This window comes from Herpailurus yagouaroundi, unplaced genomic scaffold, assembly GCF_014898765.1.
Source record: "Herpailurus yagouaroundi ecotype Mexico unplaced genomic scaffold, PumYag 355, whole genome shotgun sequence".
Lineage (NCBI taxonomy): Eukaryota > Metazoa > Chordata > Mammalia > Carnivora > Felidae > Herpailurus > Herpailurus yagouaroundi.
Window position 1 is genome coordinate 9,175,285 of NW_024412572.1, and position 23,659 is coordinate 9,198,943.

Sequence of the window (23,659 nt, forward strand, 5' to 3'; positions counted from 1 at the left end):
GCAGACAAGATGCCTGGGAAGGAAAGTGTCTGAATGCTTTCCCATCAACACGGAGTCTTGGCTCTGGGCCTTGAAGGATATGTGGGTCTGGAAGGCAGGAGGTTCTAGAGAGGAAAACCAAATAACTCATGCTAGAGGAGAGGGGAGGATGGCTACCTTCAGAACCTGGGCCTGTGGAGCAAAGTTCATGTTCATACACATGATTATGACTCACACTGCACAGGTGAGCTGTGAAAGCTGGAAACCTTGTGGGTTTTTCTCAGCCCTGCCTGGTATGTGTTGGCAGGTACGGCCTGGGGGAAGCAGTGAGAGGCCGGCTCTGACCCAGCTTCCACTCCATGCCTTTGCTGGGCTTTACCAGTCTAGGAGTTCCAGTATTACCTTAGCCCTTCCCCTGGACCTTGCTATGGAGCCAACAACCAACAGTTGTCACTGAGGCTCCCATTCAGGGAATCAAGGCAGAGTGGCTTTCAGGGGGCTGAAATGTCCCCTCCCCGAGTCTGGCTTTCATCAGAATGGGCTCCAGGGGAGGAAGCAGACGGGAGCTTCCTGGGGGAGGTGGGCTGACTCTGCCGAACAACTGGGTCCTCCATCATTTAACCACCAGGGCCAGCCAGGTCATGTGCTCCCTAAGCTCGCCGCCTTGTTGCTGCCCTTCCTGAAGTTAGCTCATTGGGGGTTGGCTGAATCATACCAAGCCAAGGGAAGGGAGTGAGGATTCTGGAATGGAGAGGGGGCAGGGGCCTGGCTATGACTGGCTAGAACGTTTCACATGGTGGTTTGTCAGAGGGAGGGGTGTTCAGAAGAGGGAAAACCAGTGTCCAGAATCCTGTTTAAAGATGCACGGGCCAAGAACACCATGTGGCAGAGTGAGTGCTGTATGTGGGATTTTGTGTTCTTTGCAGGGAGGGTTGTGACTCTCATTGCTGTGAATCCATGCGCTCCAGAGTGGGAGCCTGGGTTTGAATCATGAAGGCTAGAAGACACATGCTTTACATTACACGAAGTTTCTTGCTCTTTATTCTTTTTTTTTAAATTTTTTTAATGTTTATTTATTTTTGAGACAGAGAGAGACAGAGCATGAATGGGGGAGGGGCAGAGAGAGAGGGAGACACAGAATCGGAAGCAGGCTCCAGGCTCTGAGCCAACAGCCCAGAGCCTGACGCAGGGCTCGAACTCACGAACCGTGAGATCGTGACCTGAGCTGAAGTCGGACGCTTAACCGACTGAGCCACCCAGGCGCCCCTCTTGCTCTTTATTCTTATGTTGGACTTTCTCCACATCTAGCCCAACTCTGTGGCTTCCTTTCCTAGCAATGCTGCACTAAGCTTCAGGTGTCATCACTAATTTCCTGGAGGCCAGACTTCGAGCAGCTGCTGTCGGTTCCCGTCACAGGCGCTGGGGCAGGAACAGCTCCTGCACCTCCTAGAAGGCACATCTGCTTGTGGGCAGGGGCCCGGGTTCAACCTTGAGGGGAGAGTCTGTGTGTGGTTCTGGTGGCTGGCATGTGACTGCGTGACTCAGCAACCTCAGAGGGACAGGCACAGTGCCCACAAAACTCAGAGCGCTCAGCATCTCTGATCTCTTTTTGGTCCCACAACCACTTTATGAGGTGTAGAGTGAATGTTACTTTCCCATTTCAAAGGTAGAAAGCAGGTTTGGGGAGCCATGTCCAAGATCAGCCAGCCAGGTGGTGGCCAAGCCAAGCCAGATGCCAGGATCTGAAATTGACAGATTCCTAGTTTCCCTGATTCCTGCTCCAGTGCTGATTCCACACAGCCAAGTGGCCTCGGATATAGAATTTTCTTCTGGTTGGGGGTGAAGGAGAGAAGGGGATAGGACTCTTGGGATCATCTTTAAAGGGGCATAAGGGAAAAGGGAGGGGGCAGGGGAGATCACTGTACTGGCCTGGAGGGAAAAAAAGATGGGAAATGTTTAACAGTGGACCTACCCACATCCATGGAACCAAGCACATCCATGGCACTGCCCAGAAGGGGCCCTGCAGACACTGTTCTCTGTGTGGTGAAAACCAGCTTCAGTGCTACACATTGGCCTCCTTCTCCGGCTGAACTTAGTGCTCAGCTCTCAAAGCCAAGTTCAGTTCTAGGCACATGAAGGCCCAGACACATCTGTTTATGTTGAAATGCTCTTCAGTTGCCAGGTCCAGGGCTTTCTAAAGAGTTTACTTTGTAAGTAACCCCTACACCCAACGTGGGTCTTGAACTTACAACCTTGACATCGAGAGTTGCATGGTCCAATGACTGAGCCAGCCAGGCGCCCCCCTGGCCTCCAAATCTTGACCAGGTAAGAGCGGAATGTACACAATCCCCAGCCTGGGGGCAAGGCTGCCAGGATGCTCCCACCTGGAGAGGCCAGCAGGCCCACCCCTCCACCATCACCCAGCACTCCGAAGAGCTCTGGTGGGCTGCACTCTATCCAGTGCCATTCAATCAGTTCTGCAGGTTAAGGCCTCCTCCCAGGTCAACCCGTCAATGCCCTCCTCCTTATCACAGTCCTGGTTTGAAACTGACAGATTTTTCATCCCTGATCACATAGCTAGGTTTTGAGTCCATGTCTTTTCTTATTTTTATTTTTTTTAATGTTCACTTATTTTTGAGAGACAGAGAGACAGAGCATGAATGGGAGAGGGGCAGAGAGAGAGGCAGACACAGAATCTGAAGCAGGCTCCAGGCTCTGAGCTGTCAGCACAGAGCCCAATGCGGGGCTCCAACTCGTGAACTGCGAGATCATGACCTCAACCGAAGTTGGACGCTCAACCGACTGAACCACCCAGGCGCCCCCAAGTCCATGTCTTTTTATTGCCCTTGAGATTCCTCTCATCCTGCCTTCTCCCTTCCTCCATTAGCACCTGCCACCATAGCTGTGCCACAGCTCAACTTCACATGCTCGCCCTGAGATGAAAAAGCATGAGGAAATGCTGAGAGGGGGGTCCTCAGCCTGGGCAGAGGGTTGGGGAGGAAGACAATTTTTCTGCCCGTTTTTTTCTTTCAAGATACATAGTAAGATCAAGGGAACGAGAGGCAGAAATATTCTCCTAGCTCGCAGTGTTTTTTTCCAATCCACACACAGTTGTGGGGGGCAGGTAGAAATGACTGGAGCAGGGGGACAGGTGGAAGGAGACATGAGTAACAAGCAGGGATACAGCTCACCCACCCCCATGGGTGCTGGCTCTGCTGGAGGCCAGACCGGGTGGGCAGGTGGTCCTGGCACCTCAAGGAGAGAAGGCATCCTTGGAGCCCTTGGTTTTATGGGCACATCCCGGTCCCACTGGGGGTGTGAACTTGCTTGAGGGGAGAAATGATCCTCTTCCACACAGAAGAAAAAAATAATGACCGATTTTATTTTGGTTGTTGCCCACAACAGGAGTGCAAACAGCCAGAGGTTCAGTGTGGACCCTGCTACACCAAACTGAAAAGTTACTTTCTACTTGTTTCCCTCTTTCCTTCCCACTAATGACTCTAAAAGTCATGAACAGGGTCGGCGGGGCTCTTCACATACATAGGCATGAACTTATTTTACATTTATTGTCAACCACTGCGATCAGCAGGGCAGGCATACCCTCTACCTACTCTCCTCACAGTGTTTCAGAAAACTCGTCTGACCTTGATGCTTCTTCCAAATATCTTCCCATAGGAGAACTTGGTGGGGGTCCTGGGACCGCTGTCTGCATCTTCCAGGAGCAGGGGCCAAGGCCTGTTGGGGTGATTCATTCAGAAGAGACAGTCTGGGGTGACCACCCCTCAGGAGTTAAGGCTCTACCAATTCTGGATCCCCTGGGCTGTAGATGAGGCATCAGGGAAAAGAATGAGGTGTCCCCCTGAACCCCCACTGACCGAGCTGAGTGCTGGTTTGTTCCCAAACTGGTATAAGGCACCAAGTGCTGACCCAGGGCCAGCATCTTCCAGCCTCACCCTTCTGCTTCCCCAACCGGATTTTTATAGGTGATTTTAAGAACAATGTGATGAAGACTTAAAATGTTAATTCTAGGGCCAGAAACAGTATTCTGTCCCAATATGAAGGCTGGCAAGTAAGTCTGGCCCTGGTTACATTTTTAAAATGGTACTTAATTCTTTAAAAGCATTAAAAAAAAAACATTAAATAAAATGCAGCTGGGGAAAGAGGGCTGTTGGCTGTCAGGTGCTTCTTGTTTTTTTCTCCCACGGGAAAGACTTGGCATTTAAACTCTTAGGGAGACAACCTGAAGGCCACATTGCCAGATGCTGGATATTCATCCAGACTTCCCCACCAAGAAACTCACTTTTTCTTGTCACTTGCTGTGCCAGTTGCCTGTGGTGCATGTGAGTGAACCCTTGTTCTTTTGGCTTTTGATCAGCACCATAACACTAATACACCCTAGCTTTCACTTGGACGAACCCCTTTTCCTTGGTAATGACTCTGGAGGACTAGGGACATGTGGTATGTCCCCTGGAGTCACTGCTGGGAGAGCAGGTCTGGTGGAGCTGCCTCAAGATGAAGGTGGAGGTGGTTGGCGGGTGTAGAATGAGGCAGGAGGAAAAAGACTGGAGTGTTGTCCTCTTGAACTGAGAGTGCTGGTTTGTTCCTAGTAAGGCACTGAGTGCTGACTCAGGCTCAGCATCGTCCAGCCTCAGGCACGCATCCAGCAGCGACCCATATGAAGGTTCTGGAAACACTGCCCATCTACATCAACCTGTCATGAGTAAGTTAAGTTCCTGAGAGGAAACAGAAGATTCAGCCCAGCATTTTAAGTAATTAAGAGTAAATGCACAACTCCGTTGGCTCACCAGATAGATCTGTGATGAACCCGGGTAGTAGGGAGCCAGACCCTAGAGGTGCTGGGACTGCTTCCCCTCAGTCCTTCTCAGGTTTCTTCAAGGTGAACATTAGTTACCATCATGAAAGATGTCTGCTCATCTACAAAGGCCCTGATTCAAGAATCTCAAACCCTTCAATGCTTTGCCCTCCCATGGATTCTGTGGGTTGGTTACCAAGGAGGGAGGCACTGACAAGTTAAGTGATAGGCCTAAGGCTTCCTCTGAAGTCAGGGAAGAGGCAGGAATGAGTTTCATGTCTGAATGCCAACCTTAATCTCATCCGACTCACATTCCTTACCACTCTCTCACATGTGGACACAGAAACCAGCAACGTTATTCTCATTTCACAAGTTGCATGAGGCAGCCCCACTCTTGTACTGGGCACTGTAAATGACCCTTCCCCTGGATCTGGGGATGCTCCAGCTGCCTACGTGGGAGACCATTCAATACAACTGTAATCCTCCAGGCGCTGAGCTGTTTACTGTTACAAGATCCTCAACTTGGATCCTGCTTTAGCCTGGACCCTCAGTTGGACCCTCCTGGGTCCAAAGGCTTATATTCAGCCTACTTTAGAGCTAGAGGTCCACACTGGTTCAGAAAGGGCATACTGATCATGAAAAGAAGGTGCGTGTGCACACATGTATGCACACATGTATATGCATGCATCATGGGACGCAGTCTCCTCTTCCATATGTCTTAGTAATAAGGTGGCTTCTCAGGCAGAGGCAGCCAGCACACATGGCCTCCCACAGAAGCCAGGACTCCAGCTTCCTTGTTTAAGCCCCACCTATAAGACCTCAGGGCAGAGGACACAAGGAGTGGGGCTGTCACAAAATGCTACCTGGTGAAGTTTGACAGCAATAGGTGGTCCATATGGGAGTGTAAAAGGTCTTTGTGACCCTGGGCACCTGGTCTAACAGGCTCCTTGGTTTAGTGTATGAGGTGCAGCTCTGGCCCCCTGGGCTGATGTTTCAGTGGGACAAAATCCACCTGAGAGGATGGTTTCTTACCCTCTTCACTAGCATTGCTGGGAGGGGATCTTTTGAGCAGATAACACAGAGAAGGGAGTCTCCTTAAGGGGACTGGCCAGCTCAAAACATTCTCTCCATTTACCATTTTTTACTCTGATTCCTAAGAAGGGTTCAGGAGGGATTTCAGAGACATAAGACACTTCCTTCAGAGTTTCTTGGAAGGAAAGGGGGTATGTGTTTCTGAGGTGCACTTACATAGGGCTTATGTAGCGTTCCTTTCTGTTGCCTGCCAAAACCAGCAGCCATCATTTCCTGCCACCTGGGGCTGCTGTGACCTGTGGTCAAATCCTGCTTGTTTCCAGCTCTAATCAAAGCAAGACCTCTGAGGAGCAAAAGGTGACTGGGATCAGCACAGGTGACTACCAAACTCCAGCCTTTCCCAATAAGCATGTGTCATAGCCACAGAATATTCACTCAAGCCGGTTATAGTTTTTTCTACCTAAGATAGGGTCCTTTCTTCTTTCTGGGATAGCTGGCAATAAAGGCTCTAGGAGCCAGCTTCCAAGGCAGTGACCTCTAGGCCGGGCAAGGCTCACCTCAACACATCTAGTGCCATTTTTTTCTTTCCCTGCTGTCTGTTACTGCTCCAGAGGGAAGCCTTGTGCCTTTGGGATTAGTTCTATGGGTGACAACAAAGTCAGCTATCTCCCGATAGGTCAACACACCAGAGAAGGGGAAAAGAGCTGGAATGTGTCTCCATCTGGATTCTAACCCAAGAGGCTTCTTGTAGTGAAGAAAGAAGAGTTCACCAGGATTATTGCCTTCAATCCTTTGGGGATGGTTCCAGTCTAAAGATGGGTGACATCATCTCTCCAAGACCCTATGCTGAATGTAGATGGGGACACTGACACATCTAAACAATTTAGACCTAAAGGCCGCAGACCCCATGCCACTGGGCTTCCCAGTTAGCTGTATCAAAGGACAGAGGTGAGGCAGGCACAGAAGCAGTGCTGGCAAAGAAGGCTGCCAGGACCATAGGATCACTTGGACTTGAAGAATAGCTTATCACACTAAATTGTTTCAGGCATTTTCTCAAATGATAGCAGTTGGGGGCTGAGCCAGGATAATATGAAGGACTAAAAAAAAAAAAGCACAAACTAAAAAACAAAAAACAAAACAAAGTTGTGTTCTTTAAACAACCTTGTACACACACCCATGCATATGCCAGACATAAATGATGTGCATGGACAGCATCTCCCTAAGAGAGGCAGGTAGTGGGACGTGGAAATGCATCCTGGCTCACTGCCAAATCCAGTAAAATGACCTAAGAAATACTCTGTATTTCCGGACGCCTGGGTGGCTCAGTCGGTTAAGCTTCCGACTTCAGCTCAGGTCATGATCTCACAGTTCGTGAGTTTGAGCCCTGCATCGGGCTCTGTGCTGACAGCCCAGAGCCTAGAGCCTGCTTTGGAATCTGTGTCCCCCTCTGTCTCCACACCACCCCTTGTGGTGTGCTTGTGCTCGGCCTCTCTCTTTCAAAAATGAATAAACAATGAAAAAAATTTAAAAAAAAAAAAGAAATATTCTGTATTTCTTTTAAAAACTTTTATTGCGCATAAAATGGCCCATTCCCCTTCTGCCTAACTGGCAGCTCAGTTATTACCACCTTTCAATTTTTTTCCTTTAAACCTCCTGCCCCACTGAAAAATTTCTTCTTCTGAAAGGATAGTCTATCATTGCTGGTCAAAAGCAACTGGAGGATAGTTTGAGGGCAAAGGCCCAAATATATCACCTGAGCAGGGTTAGAACCCCACATGGAGTCCCTTAGACTCAGGAGTAGGGGTGCCTACAGCCTTCCCTCTAGTGACACTGGACTGGTTGTCCACTGTATTGACCTTGTATTTGGGCTCAAACTCTGGCATTTCATACATATATATACACACACATTGATGTGTGTATATTTATATATATATTCTCTGTCTCCTGCCTTCAAGAGGACTTAAATGTCAGGAAGGGGACCTGCCTGGAGCTGCATGCATTTCCAGAGTTGGAAAACATTTCACGCAGCATGTCACCAGGGTACTAAAATAAACTGCAAACTAGTGGTTATAAAATGGGAGCTTTAAAAAAAAAGGTGCACTACTAGAACCTGAAGTCGCAACACCATTGGGAGTGGAGAACTGGCAAACATTTTGCAGGCTGGTGGATTTTTGAAGCTTCTCTGCAGAGTCTTCAGTCCCCCTTCTATTAACTGCAGGCAGCAGTGTGCTTCGGCAGAGTGCAGAGTGTTAAAAGGCTGACCAGTACTGGCCGGCAGCAAGGGCAGACGGTAACATCTGGTGCTCCTGCTACATTAAGCTACTTACAGCACATCGCTATGGCCGCATCCCTTACCAGCCACTTCGTAAACTGCTTCCTTGTTCTGGGATTAGCAGGAGCCACAAGGGATGCAGGCACAGCTCTCCTGGGGCTTGGCTAGTTAAGGTGGCATTCAAGAGGTGAAGCAGGTTAGGGACAAGGCCGCCTGATGAAGGTCCTGTCTCAAGTCCAATTTTACTGGAAGGTTGAGGTTTAAAGATAGAATCTAGAACACCCACCCCTCCCCTTTTTAAGAAAAGCATAAAAATGGAGATTCTGTCTCATCAGAAAACAGAAAGTGAAGAAGTCAGAGCTGTGACAGCTGCTAGCAGCACATCTGGATTTCCACAGGAGAGAGATGGCAGCCTTCGGACAAAGTGAAGAGTTAAGACAGGTTCTTTGCTCCTTTGTACTAAGAATGAATGTTCAAGTTGAGGCATGGTGTGGGTCCCCCTGGAGGTTCCAAGGTCAGCACGGACACCTGATCTAGGCTGCCTTGAAGAGCTGCCAGGCCTCTGTTCTCTCTACACAGGCCCCTCTCCACCAGAAGTCTTCTGCTGGAGGACCCTCCCAGATGGGCCTGGCCCTGACAGGAATCCTCCCTGGGTGGACCGCATGTCATTGTGTGGCTGGACAAGCCCTGTGCCACCAGATTTTCCCACACTGTGGTTCTATGAGCTGCACAAGGCCAGTCTCTGGTTGAACTAGGAGAAGTGAGCAGTTTGGCTCAAGGAGCTGGTTACATGGTGCTTATTACCCCTGCCTCCCCATGGAGATCTGGGTGCAGAGGAGGTCTGGGGTGGCGTTAACTGTGAGAGACCAACCTAAATTCCAATATGTGCTACAACACTTGCATCTCTGTCTGGTGGGACCTGAGGCTAGGCTGAGGGGAATTCTCATCAGCTAGATGGATTACAGGGTCCCACCATACACTGTCTCAGCCAGCTTGGAAAAGGGCTTACCCCCAAACTTTAATAAATATGCTGTGGGAGGTGAAACCCTGGCACCAAAGCAGAGAAAAAAAACAAAAAAACAAAAAAAAAAACGGGTTCTGCAGAGCCAGGGTTCAATAGAGAGAGGTGAGTGACATCTGTGCCTTTTGACCTGGCCTCAAACAGTGCTGAAATGTACCCCTGACAGATGAATGGTGCAGACACAAAAGTTTGGTACCACAGTAAGAGTGAGCCAGGTGAAGGAGAAGGTACCAGACACAAAGTACAGGAGGGGACAGAAGAGCTACAACCAAGAACCCACACAAGGGTCTCAGCTGCTCCCTAATGCCAACTGGGTCGGCAACACGATGAAGAAGGCTAATAAATAGACAGCTGTAACAGCATTCAGTCAGTTTGGGATGGGACTGTGTAGGACGCAGCAGACACCCCTGTCACTCCTACACCGGGTGCCACGTGATCAGTGTCTCTAGTAAAGATATAAAAATGAAGTTACTTCTTTTCAAGTATTAAAAAAATAAGTTAATTGACAAAAAGGGTCCGAAGCGGCTGAGCGTCTTGCCAGGTTGTCAGCTTCATTTCAATGTGCAAACACAGGAAAAACGTCAAGGAAAAAGATAATCTCCTGCCCCGACGTGAAGCGCTCAACAGTGACAACGCCTGTCTGTCAAGTGGGGGCTTGAAATGTCGGGCCTCATCCTGTCCCCCAAAGTCAGTATTTTCCAGTGTCAAAATTGTCGTGAATTAAAAGCAGAATGCAGCAATCCACAGGCCTCAGGCCAGAGCCAGAGAGAGGCCTGGGACATTTGGCCACCAGGGGTCCAGTGTGTGGTGCGGGGGTGCCGGGGAGCAGATCCCTCCTGGGTCCTCCTTCTTGCATAATGAATTCGGGAGCCAGCCCGCCTTCAGGTCCCCCTGTGATGCCGGCGTAGGCACTGACCTGCTGGCCACTGCCCCCTCCCAGGTTTTGATTCACATCTTGCCTCCTGGGGGGTGTTCTTCATTTCTTTGGTGGTGCTTCAGGGAGCACGAAGACGATGGCCGTCCCTTCTGCTCTGTAGAGGCACACCCTGGAGGCTGTGGTTCTGTCAGAGAGGGGGCAGCTTCTGCCTCTTACCTCCTCCCGTGGAAGGGGCACCAGTCACCGTGCATCCTTGGGGAGCGTGCAGGTTCTCCTTTTCCTGCGTTACGTGTCAAATGCTCTGTGTTCCTCTCTCTCTGGAGCGGGAAGTCAGGGTGGGCCTCTTCCAAGGAGGCTCCGCCACCTCAGATAATCATCCTCGCCTGGGGTTCCCCATAGCACAGACATTTGACCCACTTTTCAAGAGGCACGTAGACATTTCAGTGTAAACTCCCAGGAGGTGCCAGATCTTCTCAGATCTTGCATCCGGGTGGTTTTTGGAAGAACCCAGCTTGGGTCAGGCAGATGCCACAGACCAGCCAGCCAGAGCACGGGTACAACTCAGGACCAGTTCAGGCTGAAGCCTTTAGACAGCATGACGGCCTCCAGGTCTTTGTCCTCCTCTTTTTCCCGGAGCCGCTGCTCCTCTAGCAGGGCCACGAGGGCATCTCTCTGCTCCACCACCTCCAGCATCTCGTTCAAGATCTTCTTCTCCTCTGACAACTCCTCCTCGGTTTTCAGGTGATCTGGGCAGTGGCCAAAGACATTAGGTCTACAGGACCAGGAGGCAGCAGGCCCACACCCAGCTTTCCAGAGCGCGCTTCCCCTCTTACCTTCCACAGCCATCCGCTCCCGAAGTTCCTGCTGCAGTCGGCTCTGCCGGTCCTCAAGTTCCAGCTCCCGGGCACTGGGATTGGGGGCAGGGGGAAGAGGGAGACAGTGACTTGGGGACCATATTTCCCCATCGCCTAAATTAGGAAACAGCTGTGCTCCTGCCGTGACAGGTGCTGAGCTGATAGCCTCCCCCATAGCTGGGTCCCCAATCTCAGGCCACTCACAAAATCATCAGCTCTGACTCGTAGCGCACCATGGCATTTTTCTCTTGCACCAACTTGAACCACTCCTGCATCAGCTTGGGGTCATCTTTCTTGCCCATGCCTGCCAAGAGAGAGGGTACGTCAGGCGCAGAAAATGTCTCCTGTCTACCCCGGCCGGCAGGAGTTATCACACTGGGGCAAATGTGCAAAGAGAGCCGAGCAGGATGCTGCCGGAACACTCCCAAGCCAGGTCCAAAGTTTGCCTACAGACATGGAGGGGGGCCACCATGCCTACCCCCAGAGCCTAATGGAGTCTGTGCTTTCCATCTGTCCTTCCCAGGCCCAGCCCTCACCCCCTCAGTAACCTGGTCACAGCTTATTTGGACCACTCCTGCTCAGTGGTTTAGTTCTTGGTATGTTTTAAGTGCCTTGCCCTCCTTTTTCCCATTCAGCATTTATTTGGTACTTGCTATGTACTAAATCTGCTCTGAGGAAACCAGTCTCATGAATGAGGCAAATGCAAATTTATAAACTGCACTTACCCCTCCTTTTAAATTACCCTCATTAACCCAGCTCTTTTCTGGGCTACTGCCCCTCTCTGGGCCACTGACTGGTACTGATGCTAATCATTTCTTTACATCCCCATCAATGAGGTACCTTTTCTGAACTTCTGGCCCATCAAGTTTCCTGCATTGTATATGTAGTACATCCCAGGATGGCTATCAGGTTTCTCGCCAAGGGCAGAGAAACACCAGCAAACCCTAGAGACTAAATAAGGCAGTACTCTTTGACCCAATTCCAGCAGCAGTTTCTGGGGCTGGTGCTCTACACTAACACATGGCCGATACCTAAATCTCCATCAAGGGCAGCCTGACCCTGCTGGGCTTAACTGAAACAGGAGGACAGAAGGAAGAACCTTCCAAGGAATGAAACCACCCAAGGAGGGAACAAACTCTTTTTCCTTGGAACACAAAGAAGCTCATGGCAAGGGGCACCTTGGTGGATCAGTCGATTACGTAGCTGAGTTTTGATTTCGGCTCAGGTCATGATCTCACAGTTTGTGAGTTTGAGCCCCACGTCAGGCTCTGTGCTGACAGTACAAAGCCCACTTGGGATTCTCTATCTCTGTCTGTCTCTCTGCCTCTCCCCTGCTTGAGCTTGCTCTCTCTCTCTCAAAAACAAATAAACATTAAAAAAAAAAAAAAGCAGTAGCAGCTTGTGGCAATAGTGTGGTCCTGCCTGAAGTAAAATACACATTACATCAGTGGTCTTCAATATTTTTGGATTACAAACCATTCTGAGAATCTCAGGAAATCTAGGGACTCTCTTCATAGAAAAATGCATGTGTACACATCCAGCAATCTTATATAAATTTCAGGGTGTTCATGGGCTTCTTGAAGTCCACCCATGGGCCCCAGGTTAAGAGGCATTGGACTGGGAAATCTTTCAAAGTGCCTTCCATTTTATGACTCACTTGGCTGGATGTCCCATCCCAGTAAAGACCAGACCCAGAAACATATGGAATATACCCTCAGGTGGGACAACTCCCCTGTATCAAACTCCTTTCTGTTTTCCTACATTCTTCCCATCTGACTTCCTTGCACACGGTTCAGAGATAACTCTCTTTCTGCCAGGTTGTTTGCTTGACACACAGGAGACCCCTGCCAGTTAGTCTTTCAATGGGGACCACACTCTGGAGAGGCAGAAGTGAATTGCACTCACACAAGCAGGGTTTAGTGTTTGCACTGTGCCTGGGTGCACATGCAGCTATGCTTCCAAGGTGAAGTCCTGTCCCTGAGTCCTACTCTGAAGGATAGAAGCTCTCTCCTGACCAGTCAAGCCTGCTTCTGTGGAGTGCTGGGGTTTCTGGGGACAAAAGCTCTCCTTACCCGACCCAATAGACTTGGTCCTTAGGCTTTTAAAGCAGCCCACAGCTCAGTTCCATGCATTCCTTTCTGAGCGTCTCTGCACAGTGTGCCCACATGGCCATGGAAGATGGAGCCCTGAGGCATGCAAGCTGTCCAGTGCGGCAAGCTGTGAACGCACTGGGAGGTCTCTCCCTCCTTCCCACCTCCCCATGTGCAAGGACAAAAATTCCACTGGGAGACATCCGAACACTGCTCATGAGCTATGGTAGAGACTGTTCACAGCCGATGAGCAAAGGTATATGGCGGGGTGGGTGAAAGTCAAATGTGAGCGCCATGAAGAGCAGAGTAAGAAGTTAGCAAGGGTTAGTCATGACCACACTCCCCTTTCCCCTTCCCACATGCCTTTTCAACAACAATCTTATCACCACAACAGACTTCAAATCAGACAAACTTAAAAAAAAAAAAAACACAAACCCCCCAGCAAGACCCAGGGTAGAAAGTTTGCATCTAGTGGGGTTTTGTTTTTGTTTTTTTTTTTTTGTTTTTTTTTTTTTTTTCTGGAAAATAACTTGGGGACATCTGACCAGTCTTTGTAAGGACAGTATTCCTCGACGACACCAATAGAAATCTCTGCCACACAGGTAGGAGGTTCCTCACCTGTGTCCCTGGCCCCTCTATCTGCTAGATTTGAGTCTGAAAGGTCCAGCCACGAATACTGGCATAAATCATGGGATGCTCAGCTGCAGCCTGAAAGGCCCCTACCTGGAGGCTCTCTGGCTCCCCTCTGTACCCCAGTCCTCCCCAAGACAGTCAAAGGGATACTGTACCTTGTAAGAAACTGCCACATACTCATAGACTTTTGTAACAAAGCTTTCAAGTGTCAGAGAAAAAGAGAAATAACTGGATTTTGGGTCCCTGTTTGACTAGTGTTGCTATGACCCCTGAGAGGCAGTGGGGATGAGGTTGGGGGAGTTACGTTACCTTCCTGGACACAGCAAGGGCAGAAGGAGAGAGGTCTACGCCGTGGAGTCCCGCCACTGGGCTCAACTTCAAAAAGGACCAAACAAGGAAAAGGAGGAGGAGGAGACGAAGAAAGGCAAAAAGGAAGAGGAGGAGGAGGAAGAGGAGTTTGGAAGTGGAGAGGGACAGGGAGAAGGTGAAATAAAAAACAAGCAGAGGACAAAAAGCATAAGAAGTGAGAAAGGAACAACAGGAGGAAAAGAAAAAAAATACAAGAAATGGAAAAGCAGAAACAAGGGAAACAAAGTCTACAAATGAATTAAGTCCTTTTTTCAGCACGGAAACTGAACAAGAGCAGACCCAGGCATCGGGCATGTGGCTTCAAAAAGGAATGCACGTGTTCCCTTATGATGGTGGGTGGCTCTTGGGGTGAGTGGGATGCTCCTTCTTCCTCTGTTCCTTACTGGGAAGGTGGTGACATCTGGGTATTGGGTTCCCTCCTCAAAAATACCCAAAGCCCCTGGGACTTGTCTGCCTATCTCTGTGGAACAGTTCATGTTAAATATGTGGCCAACACTGCTCCTAAGTTTGCAGGTGATAACCTCAGGTCACCAACCAAACCTGTGTGAAATATTCTAAGATGTCACCACAGACGCATGCACTCCACGTAAAACCAACCCTGGGTAAGTCTAAGGGATTGCCATGCCCACAGAAAGAAGCTCTGAATCTATGGAGGCAGCACCTGACCTTGGGACGGGCTTCCAGGGCTGATATCTGTAATGCTTTGAATTCTGATCCAGGGTGACTTGAGGGAAACAGAACTACACAGGGGCAACTTCTACCAGTCCATCTCACTATCCCCCCATGTACCAGGGAGAGACAACCACCCCCTTTTCTTCTGCCCCTCCATCTCCACAAAAGGTTCCAATGCCACATCTAGGGGAAGGCTGTCATACTTTGGACCGGAAGACCAAAAGGGGTGAGCTGACAGGACATGCCGAAAACTCACAGTAACAATGCTGGTAAGAGTCATGGACGGGGCAACTGAGAGAAGACAGTGTGCAGAGAGACATGTCTAAGACTTAGGGAGACCTGATGGTTACCCAGGAGGAGGGAGGGGAGCCCAGCAAGGGACCATCACAGAACCACCAGGGCACACACAGGAGACACAGGCTCAGAGAAATGGCCTCAGGACTACAGGGAGCAGGGGCAGTTTTAGGATTAGAACAGGGTTTAAGAAATAGACCTGTTTTAGTCAATAAGAGGGCTAAATAGACAAGCTATTGGTTGATGGGCCCTTCTGCTTTGCAAATGCAGGCACCACATTTTCCCTTTCTTTCACGCCCTTCAGTGTTCATCATAGTGCTTTGTGCACAATGAACCTAGTATCAGGTAATACTTCAAAACTAAAGCCAGAGACTTGTTTGTGGGTATGCATGTGTGTCTGCAATGTTGATTACATCCAGGGTTCTAAACAGACATGACTGTGATCAGCTGATGCACTGGGGTTGGGAAGAAAGGCTCCTTTCTCTGCTTATAGCTGATCCACATTCAACCTTCTCTATTTCAAAGTGCAGACTCCCTGTTGGTGCTCAGAATACCTGGATAAATCTCATGACACACAATGTCAATGTAACATTCTCTGTTGCTTCCTGGTACTGATATTATATGCAAACACACCTGTGGTGCAGAGTGGAACAGTGTCCACATTCATTAGCAAGGGACAGTGACTTGATACACAACCAACACAGTTGAGCCCATGTACCTGCATGTATGTTTAAATGTGTTTCTACTTTCTGGATATCACAAATGTAGCTTTTAGTTCTTTTTATGTAGACCACATCCTCATACACCCTTTCCAACACAGATGACAATATGAGGTAACAGGATATTCAGAACAGAAATTAGCAAATGAAATTAGAAAAGGGGACATCAGGTAAAGCAGGTGTTAAAAAAAAGTATAAAAAAAAAAAAAAAAAAAAAGAAGAAGGCATTATCCTAATAACAGAAGGCAGAATGGGAACCCCTGGAAAGGAGCTAGTGGAGCTGACAGGATGCATGGTTATGACTTTCCTCTTCAGACTTTCCTTCATGCTCCAAATTCTAAGTAATAATATACACTACTTTAATAATCAGAAAAAAATGCCCAATAAATACTGCTTTAAAAATAAGAAGGGGAGCCTGGGTGGCTCAGTTGGTTGAACGTCCGACTTCAGCTCAGGTCATGATCTCACGGTCCGTGGGTTTGAGCTCTGCATCAGGCTCTGTGCTGACAGCTTGCTCAGAGTCTGGAGCCTTCTTCGGATTCTGTGTCTCCTTCTCTCTCTGTCCCTCCCCACTTGTGCATAGTCTAACTCTCTCAAAAATAAATAAATGTTAAAAAACAATTAAAAATTGTATGGAAGCCAATTTGGCAATAAATTATATTTAAAAAATAAAAAACCAAGAAGAGAAAAAAAATTTCTTTTTGGTTCTCAAAAAAAAAAAGAGAGAAATCAAGGGGAAAAAACCAGTTAAACAAGGGGAGTTCCACCCAGACTTGAATCTGAAGTGAGCATGCAAGGAAAGCACAGAGGTACTGATTTTGAGTGTAATTTCTTTGCCTTTTTTGGAGATGTGAGAAATAGATGATTTGGTCCACTAGTTCTAAGAGCAAACATATCATCAAGCTTATGGCAAATACGAGTTTTTTAGAAGTTTATTATGGTTAAAGTGCTAGGGTGCTAGGTCTCTGTGTCTTTGTAATGGGTACCGTATGTATCACTTATCAGACTATTTCGGTGTCTCCTGAGGACTGCAGTCATCACCTCTGAGCAAACCCAGAATTTGGTCCTGGTTGGAGGCTTCTCAGCAGCAGGTCTACACTCTCATCCTGGACTACTCTGTCTGCCTTCCAGATGCTGCAGGCTCACCTGCCCCACTTTCACCCTGGCAGCAAATTCAACTTCTTCCTCTGAAGCAGTGCTTTCTTTTGAGAGGTGGCCACCATCAGTGGTGCTCTAGCACCCACTCATCTTGACATCTGGGGGCAGGGATGAGATGGGTCATTGGATTTTGAAAAGTGGCAGAATATCAGATTTAGTGGGATGCATGTAAGAAGCATGAATAGTGCTTTCATTTCCAAACATTCTCACATGTATTGTTTCATTTGAGCCTTACACTGGTCCCAGGTGGCTACCTGGACAGGCATTAGCTTCTCTATTTTCAAGTGAGGGATCTGAGGCTCCGAGTAGTGGCACAGCCTGACTAAACCCTTAATCTTCCTCTCCCATTCTGAAGTAAGAGTTTGCCCTCTTTTTTTGAACATTTTTTTTAATGTTTATTTTTGAGAGGGAGAGAGAGAGAGAGAGACAGAGCAGGGAAGGGGCAGAGAGAGACAGAGACACAGAATTGGAAGCAGGCTCCGGGCTCTAAGCAGAGCTGGATGCGGGGCTCAAACCCACAAGCTGTGAGATCATGACCTGAGCTGAAGTCTGATGCTTAACCAACTGAGTCAGCCAGGTGCCCCAAGAGTTTGCCCTCTTTAAAGGGCCAAGAGGGACGCCTGGGTGGCTCAGTCAGTTAAGCATCTAACTCTTGATTTCGGCTCAAGTCATGATCTCACGGATCGTGGGAAGGAGCCCCATGTTGGGTTCCATGCTGGTAGCATGGGGCCTGCTTGGGATTCTCTCTCTCCGTCTTTCTTTGCCCCTCCCCTGCTCACTTCCTCTCAAAAAAACCCCAAACGTTAAAAAAAATAATAAAGGGCTAACAAAGGCTCTAAGCAAATGTAGCAAATGGCTGCTGGAAGCAGCTGGGAGAAGAGTCACACATAGACCCTACTCAGAATGCCAGACCAGGAAAGCTGGCAATGTCATCCCTTCCTCCCATCATTCTACAGAGGCCCAGACAGGTTAAGTGACTTTGCTGGGCATATGGTGAAGCTAGGACCTGAATCCTAGGTTGCCCGCATTCTCCACACTACCACTTTGCCCTGATCTGTTTGGATACCTCACTCTAGACCCTGTCTCTCACGTGGCCCGGGGCCACTCCAGGAGCAAGTTGGTGGGCCAGTCTCCAGGATTCTTGAACAAAAATAAAGGGGATGTCCAGGTCTGGTATACAGCTGAGAAGCAGCTGTGGGCATCTGCCTCATCCCAGATACTTATTTCTTCCCATGATACAGGCTCCCAGTTCTCATTGTTGGACAAAGGAGCCCTCACCACAGGCTTCAGGGTCTCTACCTGCCTGGTAGACCATGTGGAGACTCTCGTCAGATGGGCTAGGGAGATATCTAGATTCCAGAAGCCCCAGCCTGGGACTAGAATGTTCCAGCCTAGTACTGTGCACCAGAGACATGAGGAAAATGGGCTTTTTATAAGCTGAATCACCACTTGTATTTTCACACAAAAATACAGAATTCTAAATGATCAGCTTACAAACATCATCACCCTTTTACAGGCTCAAAAATTGCACCCCTCCCCCAACATTTTCCCTTTTGATACACCGTAGCTTGTTTCATGTATAAAAATCTGTAAAGTACCCCTGGGTTAGATGACTTCCTTTCCAGCTACATATGTGGAAAATCCTGCAGAAAGTAAGAGATTCTTTTTCACTTCCTTTTGGTCTCTGAACAAGCTCCAGGTGTCACGGATAGGAAACAGGTATGTTTATTTCTCAGTCACATTTCGTGCTTCTATTTTCCTGCTGCAGTAGCTCTGGGCCAGTCTCCGTGGGCCAGCCTGTGCAGCCTTCATCTTGCCTGGGTGGACTTTCACTCATTTCTCAAACTTGTTTTTGGTAGTAATGCTACTATATTTACTGATAACTGAGCCAGCATTGCAGCAATACCTTTGTATACAATTCATCCTACAGATACTACCAGAATGTTGTTCATCTTTTCATAAGGGAACATCAGGGGCATTACCTGTCATGCCCAAGCTCCATCTGCCAGATTAGCCTTGCAGAAAGCCACATGCCCAGGAAGGGGAGAACTTCTTGGTAATTCGGGTATAATGAACAAGGCTTCCATTGATTTTCTTTTGTGTTTTTCAGGTTACATAGCCTGAAGCAAGGGAAGACTGACCAAATGTTTTGTTAACTAAGGTTATACTCAACTGTTCTGACTCCTCAACCCAGGAAACCCATTTGCTCAGTATCAATGCTATGCTTCTGAGAAGAAGTAGCTTTTGCATTGCAAGGCTGAGGTGCTCAATCCCAAACTCAGGGGCAACGACGAACACTTTGGCCCTAAGAGAGAACCAAGTTGGCTAGTTTGCACTGCTGCTGGGTGGTAAGCAAGCATCACGACACGGTGGAAGGTTTCTGGTCTAGCAGGCCCAGTCTACATACACAGACAGGGCTAAGATGTGCCTTGTGTTATAAAAACTCAGTGCAGCATGAATCTCTAGATTGGGGGAAAAAATGAAGCCCTCCTCCAAAAAAGAAAACTAAAAAAGCATGTAAGAATGGAGATCCAAGGTATACACATGCAAACAGACACACACACACACACACACACACACACACACACACACACACTTGGAAATCTCAAGGATTTTAAAGTTCCTAAGCAAAAACAGAGCAAGGCTAATAATGCTCAGACCAAAAGACAAGTAAAAAATGTACCAACATCAAATTAAGGGAAGCCAATGGAACAGAAAGGGAGGGGAGGTGAGAAGGCCTGGGGTGAGCCTTCCTGTGTCTCTGCCCCAACTCACCAGCAACCATGAAAGACCACTTTCCAGGCCTTTCTGTTACATTTTTGAACAATTCATGTTCTTTCAATTTCCCTTTGAGACATACAGATCAAATGGGGAGGTCTTCGAAAACGAGAATTTAGGTATATGTTTTTAATTGAAAGTTCTTTGGAAGAGAAACGGTTTTTATATCTAAAGATTTCCAATCATCTATCTGTTCTAGTGCAAAAAAATGTGGTGGCTGGACCAGTTAGGGAGGGCCTGCTCAGTGTCCTGGGGAAGAAAAAGGAAAGGGAGTGAGGTCACTTGGGGACACTTCCTCTCTGGTACAGGGTTCATTATGTGTCCTTCTAATGGTTTCTTTTGAAACTACAAGATTCAACTATATGAAGAAGAGATCTTTATTCTCTATACTGTGTGGCTCAAAAAGAGACTTTTGATACAGGTTTGGAACTTAATATAGTTAGCTGAGGGCCACTGAAAGACCCTATCCAAGCAATATAGTTTACTAGGCAGAGGACTGGGCAGGGATCAGGAGTGTGGACTTCTGTGGGCAGGATATGGAATTCTTAACACTTGAACACTGCTTGGAGCTTCATCTCACCCACCTGATAAGATTGGTGCTGGGGCCCAGCAATGGGGTTGCCCTGTAGCCTTTTGGTGATGTAAGAGTAGAGAAACAATTAGGCTCTATAATTCAGGCTCCAGATTTCAAAAGGGAAAATTTTCTTCTCAAATAATGAATATTACCAAGTATTCTAAGAATGAAACACCAGCAGAAAGTGAAAAGGGACCTAATTTTTGGCATCTATGTTTTCCTTCTGGAGCCGGGCAGGAACAGGGCCCAGAGGACCCTTTCTGCCAGGGGTACAAATCACTCCCATCAGAATAGATGACTCTTTTTTGCTTCATTGGTAGGACAGTAGCAGCTTCTATGTGGTGAACAGAACCACAAGAGAAGTTTAAATTTAACACAGAAATCATAATGAGCTGGCAAAAGAGGAAGCAATGGTTGATGAGAACCAAGTAGCAGGGGCTATAAGGTATTTGATGGTGGGGTATTTTATAATTCAGAAAATACACTGGGGTTTCTTTTTCCTTTAAAAAAATTTTTTTTAATGTTTTTATTTATTTTTGCGACAGAGAGAGACAGAGCATGAGCAGGGGAAGGGCAGAGAGAGAGGGAGACACAGAATCGGAAGCAGGCTCCAGGCGCTGAGCTGTCAGCACAGAACCCGATGCGGGGCTCGAACCCACAGACTGTGAGATCATGACCTGAGCCGAAGTCAGACGCTTAACCGACTGAGCCACCCAGGCGCCCCGGAATTTCTTTTTTCTACTTATTTCCTTTTTCTCTGAAATTTGATGGAATTCTAAATCTGAGAGGCTAGAAGCTCTCAAGTCAGGGACACAGAACTGAAAATAGCCAACAACATTTTATCACCCAAACATGGGAGTGCAGAAAACAAAATTAGACACACTAGGTAACCAGTGGCAACAGGATCTTGAGCTGGGAGGGAAGGGTGAATATAACTATAAAGGAATGGGTTTTGACAGTTCCTTCTGGGAGATTTTAAATTAAAAAAAATCTTTTTCACACACTGAGATTCGTTTTTAGGATTGACATAAACATCTGCCAGGGCATGTTAGAAGGAGGTAGGAAAGGAGTCAAGGATATTAGACAGGAAATGGGATTTGTTAATTGGAATGCAAGCATCAGCCCTTTTACAGCATCAATGGCCATGAGTATGGAAGTCCCTGAACACACCAGAAGCTCTGGGGCACTGAAGGGATCTGAAGAGGGGTAGGTGTCCATGGGACCCTGGGGACAGAAAACAAGCAGCGACCAGCAGCGACCCAACTGACCCGAGGTCAAGAGCCTGTTTCCTTACCACTCAAGGCTAACAATATGGAATTGTCATACAGTAGAAATCACAGAATTATGTCCTTGGCTTTTAAATGAATGGGCCACGAAGTGACTCTTAAAAGGATGGGATTATGGCAAAAAATGATAGACAATAATCTTTGCCAGTTCTTGTAAGACAACTTCTAGGCAAAGAGCCTGTAAGGGGAGATGAAGAGGTCAGAGGGACCATCCAAGGATGCAGGAACTCCAAGGAGGGGCCCGAGTCTCCCCTGGTTAACCTCAGGATCAGCTGCTTGGCACTCCTCTTAACAAAACTGCCCAAAGTCTAGAAATGAGACTCACGGATTCGTTATTACCCTAATCAAATACAAATGGTAAGCTTTGTATAGTCAAGACATCAAAAATCGTTAATTCCTTTAAGGCAGTGGTTTTCTTGCTTTAGAGGGCATGAGAGTCACCTGGAAGGTTTGTTAAAACACAGATAACCATGCCTCACTTCTAGAGTTTCTGATTCCGAAGGTCTGGGATAGGGCTTGGAAATTTGCATTTCTAGTAAGCTCCCAAGTGATGTTGCTGATGCTGCTGGTCCAGAGACCATACTTTGAGAACTGCTGCCTTAGGCTTTTCCTATCTTCACTGAAAAGAACTGCAAAGTAACTTCCATGACACAGCGAGGAGGGAAGGACATAATTATAGGCATCTGTCAACACAGCCTCAAGGTCAGTGAATTTGGGCAGAAATCACAACTGCATCTTTTTCCATGCACTTGGATCTTTTAGGGGAAATATGAACGCAGCCTAATGAAAATGGGCGAGGCTGAGTTCTTTACACTTTTGGTTCTTGAGTGTGACTGGCAGTGAGATTCCTAGTGGATGTGATACCTACATGTAAGGAATGAGAATGAAATTCAGGGCACAGGTCATACTGGGGAAGGAGAGAGAAAATGTGTGTGTGTGTGTGTGTGTGTGTGTGTGTGCATGTGAATGCATGTGCATGTGGGTTACTACTGTCAAATGACTAAACTATATTAGAGGGACCAGGATGCCGATGTGAGGTTGATGGGGAAGGGTAGGTGAACTTTTATTAAAAAAAATTAAATTAACCCGGGGCAGCAAAGGCTATCTCAAATCTTCCTCTGGATTATTTATGTGCAGGGGATCCAGCATGCTGCTCCATTATGAGCTGGAAAAGGGCCTGTGCTTTTGCCATTTGGTTACCAGGTTGATATCTTCTTGTTGTTTGTGAGCAGAGACTGGGAAGGGCGGGCGGGGAGAGGGTGTCAGCAGGGTTAGTGTCAGCAACAGATGCTGCTATACATACCACCCAGATGCAAGTCGATGAGGTCACTGTAATAAGACTCTCCCCAATAGTCTACAACAAGGAATTGGTGAAGAGAGAGTTACTGGATCACATAACCCTCCTGTGCCCCCATACCCAAAGCAATCAATGACATGAAGCATAAGAAACAGAGATACAGCAAGAAGGCGAGGAGAACAGCTGGAGAGCATGCATCTAAGTACATTACAATACACACGTGCTGTAGCTACATACTTCCTGGTGGTGGAAGGGAGTGCTCACTAAAAACCACAAGTGATACAGTTAATAGCCAATTAGCAATGTGATTGCTGTTTAGACCTCTGATCAGTTAAGACAGAACAGAAGGCCTTGGCTTTGCTGGGAATCCTGCCTCTGCTGGGACTCAACTGCATCTAAGATTTTTAAAAATTCAAGGGCAGATCAGGGGCTACTTACTACCTTTTTACTGAACATTAGAAGCCCCAGGCTGAGACATTGAAGGCAAGATATGAACATCCTAAAAAAGCTCTGCAAGGCCACCAATCCTTAGGTTTAAAGGCAGTCAGAGCTCTCCCAAGAATTCACCTGTGACCCCACTGGTGAGCATATCAAACTCTTTGCAGAACCACTTTCACTGGATAGGTTTGAGATGAAGGAAATCCTGTTTCTTCTGAAATTAGGCCCAACTTCAGCCAGACTTCTTTTTAAAAGCACACAATGAACCGTGACTATTTGCCCTAGGGCTCCTGGAGGTCTGTTGGCCACAGGCACTCCTTGCCGTCCAGCTCCACGTGGCTGTGCAGCACGGATGTGACGTTCTTCACATGCCTGAGATGCAGAGACTGGTCACTGCGGAGGGCCTGAGCTTGGGCGGATGGTCCTCACACTCTCAGAATCATAAACATATGCAGAGTCCAACAAAAGTCAGCTGCTATGTGTTACCCTTTGCCTCCAAATCT

The 23,659-nt window shown here is 47.7% G+C and overlaps 1 protein-coding gene across 21 annotated transcripts in view; it reads right to left on the reverse strand.

The window, feature by feature from the left end:
• Positions 1–3,340: 3,340 nt before the first annotated feature.
• The window catches only part of MICAL3 (microtubule associated monooxygenase, calponin and LIM domain containing 3), a 231,500-nt gene continuing 211,181 nt past the window's right edge, over positions 3,341–23,659 (reverse strand). For 17 of the 21 annotated variants that reach the window (XM_040462748.1, XM_040462753.1, XM_040462760.1 and 14 more), the window contains 4 exons: positions 13,881–13,946; positions 11,053–11,152; positions 10,828–10,901; positions 3,341–10,740 (listed from right to left, as the gene is read on the reverse strand). In XM_040462748.1, the coding sequence (XP_040318682.1) occupies positions 10,556–10,740; positions 10,828–10,901; positions 11,053–11,152; positions 13,881–13,946 (425 nt within the window). In that variant the 3' untranslated portion in view covers positions 3,341–10,555. Of the gene's footprint in view, positions 10,741–10,827; positions 10,902–11,052; positions 11,153–13,880; positions 13,947–22,724; positions 22,776–23,659 lie in introns of all 21 variants that reach the window. The other 4 variants (XM_040462756.1, XM_040462759.1, XM_040462768.1 and 1 more) reach the window with 2 other exon arrangements.